Raw genomic sequence first — 3,058 nt, forward strand, 5'->3', positions numbered from 1 at the left:
CTCAACTGCTTACTGAAAATGATACTCAACAAATTACGTCAATCGGTTCGAAGCAATCCAAAAATGCTCACAATGGTGCAGCGAATTGAGATAGTAGCTAAATTTCTCAAAAACCATAGTTTTATCAGCAGGTAAAGCCAAATTGTGACAGAAATATAATTAGCTATCGAGACAATACTAGCAATTTAAGCCGACGCAATTCTGTTGATCCGTCTTCTTTTTTATTTTCTTAAAACAAAGTTATAAGTTTCTTGATTGCCTGACATCGTAATAGAAACCATAACACTCAATGAAACTTAACAATTCAGAATCAAAAAATCATATTCCACCAATAAGTGATGAAGCTGAAATCAAATAAAAAGCTTAGGGACCAGAACCCAGCATGTGCATTCAAAGGGATTGAGTGCAGATACAGAGTAAAGTTGTAAACCAATCAAACGGAAAACAAACTCTTCTCTACATAAGAATTATTGGAATTAAAAGCAAATTACAGCAGAACAAACACAAAATCTGACATACAAGTCAAAAAACTGAACCCAGCATCAAGAATTCAAGATAATCAACAGAATTCGACGCAAAATTGTCAGAATCTCCTGCAGGTAAGCACAACAAGACGAAAAGATCGGATCTTGAATTATGAACAAACTCTTTTCTATCTTTTCCAGCTTTCAGGCAGAAAGAAAGAGAGAGGGAAGCAGAAACCAGCAAATGTTTACATTCGGAATAGGACAAACAGCTTGTGTAGTCCCATGATGCGGCTGAGAGATGATCATCCCATTCTCTTCAGTGCTCATTCCTACAAAATTCTACAGTCCCACCTGAAATGGAGATGCGGAGGGTTGGAAGAGAGAATCTTGATCGATATGCTGAGATGGGTCGGGAGTTGGGAGGTTGTTGGAGTGAGAATAATAGCAGTAAGTTTTACTGTAAGAGAATGAATGAAGTTAAATAGTGGTTGGTAATCATATAAATTTACATTCTCACATTAATGGTGTGCAGGAAAACTTGGCAACGCAAGACTGTGAGTGGAGAGCGGAGTGCGAGGCTCTGCTGCCTGCTGCTTTCAATTCCCACTCGGCCACTCCCATAGTTAGTGCGACCTCTTACTTCACTCCTCACTGATTGCCTGCGGCTGGCCCACCGCCATGCCTCGCTCCACAGTTTATCCCAAAATTATCTGATTGAATCAAATAAATTAAATAATAAATATACTATTTTTCTTAGTTCAATTGTATTTTTGATCAATTCAATATTTTTTGTTATAGTATCAAGAGAATTATATTTTTTTTAAAATTAGAAATATAATTTAAATTTTACAACATAAAAACGAATGGCTGATAAGAAATATGAAAAATAGTTGATAATAAAAAAAGGTAGTACTAGATATAAAAATAAATTAAATGATGTTGTTAAGTCATTTATTGGACAAAAATAAAATAATTATACACTTATTTTAAGTTTAAAATAAAAATAAAAGGTATTTATCATAAAAGCTACAATGAATGGGACAAAAAAAAAAAGACATGACCTCTTATGTGGCATCATAGAGTGCAAATAGCCATCAAAATCATGCGTATTCATAATACTTAATTACTCATATCATTTCAATGTTTCTGGTTTCTTATATATAAATACCTCTTCTTATAGAACATAGTATTTTTTTCTTCACAAAGTACGTGAAATTCTTTTTTTTTTATTTATTTCAAGAAACTTTTAATTTGATAATTTCTAATACTTGAATAGATTATTTAAAAATTCAAATTGTTATAAAAAATAATATGTAATATTTTTTAACAGACTCTAACACAACACAGTAAAAAATCTTAAATTATTAGCCTAGATTTCTTTTTGGCACTAGAATTTGATTCTGAAATTAACTTCTCAGAGAATTTCCTTATTTAGGTGAAATCAAGTCAGCCTACATCACAAAAATACAAAGATTAGAATAATTGGCAAGTGTCTAAATCCCCTACTTATGTATTAACAACATAAAATTATAAGAATGGAGAACTCCGTTATTCGTACACAAGATTTCTTTTATAAGAGATCTCATATTTGATCATTGGGTACGTACATATCTTTAAATTTATTTATAGTGTGTTTGGATCGATGGATTTAGATTTAAGAATTTCAAATTCTTAACAAGGAAATGCTTCTATGCGGTTGTTGCATCGCACTTCTTCCTATACAATATATATGTTGGTAAAATACACTTATAAGTATGTCTAACTAGAGGTGTTAAAAAGGTATCGAGCTCCCTCAATCAAATTTTTAATTCTAATTCTTTGATAAGTCGAAGTTGAGCTCAGATAAACATATTCAACTCATAATGTGAGCTCAATACATCAATATTTTTTAAATCAGACAAAATAAACAAGACATTATTATTTAAAGTAGGCTACAAATTCACATCCATAAAATTCCTTGCATGTGTTGAGCGCCATAATATAATATAATGGATAGCATCAATTTCAACGTCCGCCACCTACCTACTTATATCTATATATTCACAATGCGCCCATGCACTCTAATTGCATATATACATATCTTCATTCATCACTCCACTTGTCTTTCACTTTTTTTAATATATACGACTATACATGACACGTTCACATGTATGTGCGTAATTAATTAAAATTTAAAAAAAATATTATTTCAAAAATATATTAATTAGATTAATAGAATATTAAAAAGTACAAAAAATGAGAAAATAATAAAAAATGAGAGAAGAGATCTGCAAGTTGAGAAAAGAGAGAATGGAAAGTTACGAAAAGATATAAAAATAAAAAGTTAAGGAAAAAAGAAGAAAATTAATTAAATATTAAAAAATAAAAATTGACATATCAAAATTAAGTAAGAGACCAAAAGGATGCTCTTACTTTATATACAGTATAAATACTTTATAAAAAGTTTTAGGTAGGGTGGAATAATTCAAGACGCCCTTTCGATCTCCACCACATCCTCAACACAATTGCTTTATATATATAGAGAGAGAGAGAGAAGGGGGGGAGAATATACCTAAAACAATTTTATTTGAATACGAAGCATTATGTGGACC

The 3,058-nt window shown here is 30.9% G+C and overlaps 1 protein-coding gene across 3 annotated transcripts in view; it reads right to left on the reverse strand.

Moving 5' to 3' along the window:
* LOC105170304 overlaps window positions 1-1,118 on the reverse strand; it is a 4,770-nt gene extending 3,652 nt beyond the window's left edge. Inside the window, exons 1-2 of one of the 3 annotated variants that reach the window (XM_011091001.2) lie at window positions 985-1,118; window positions 717-866 (exon numbers count right to left, since the gene is read on the reverse strand). In XM_011091001.2, the coding sequence (XP_011089303.1) occupies window positions 717-794 (78 nt within the window). In that variant the 5' untranslated portion in view covers window positions 795-866; window positions 985-1,118. The other 2 variants (XM_011091002.2, XM_011091004.2) reach the window with 2 other exon arrangements.

The sequence above is a fragment of the Sesamum indicum genome, linkage group LG9 (assembly GCF_000512975.1).
Source record: "Sesamum indicum cultivar Zhongzhi No. 13 linkage group LG9, S_indicum_v1.0, whole genome shotgun sequence".
Lineage (NCBI taxonomy): Eukaryota > Viridiplantae > Streptophyta > Magnoliopsida > Lamiales > Pedaliaceae > Sesamum > Sesamum indicum.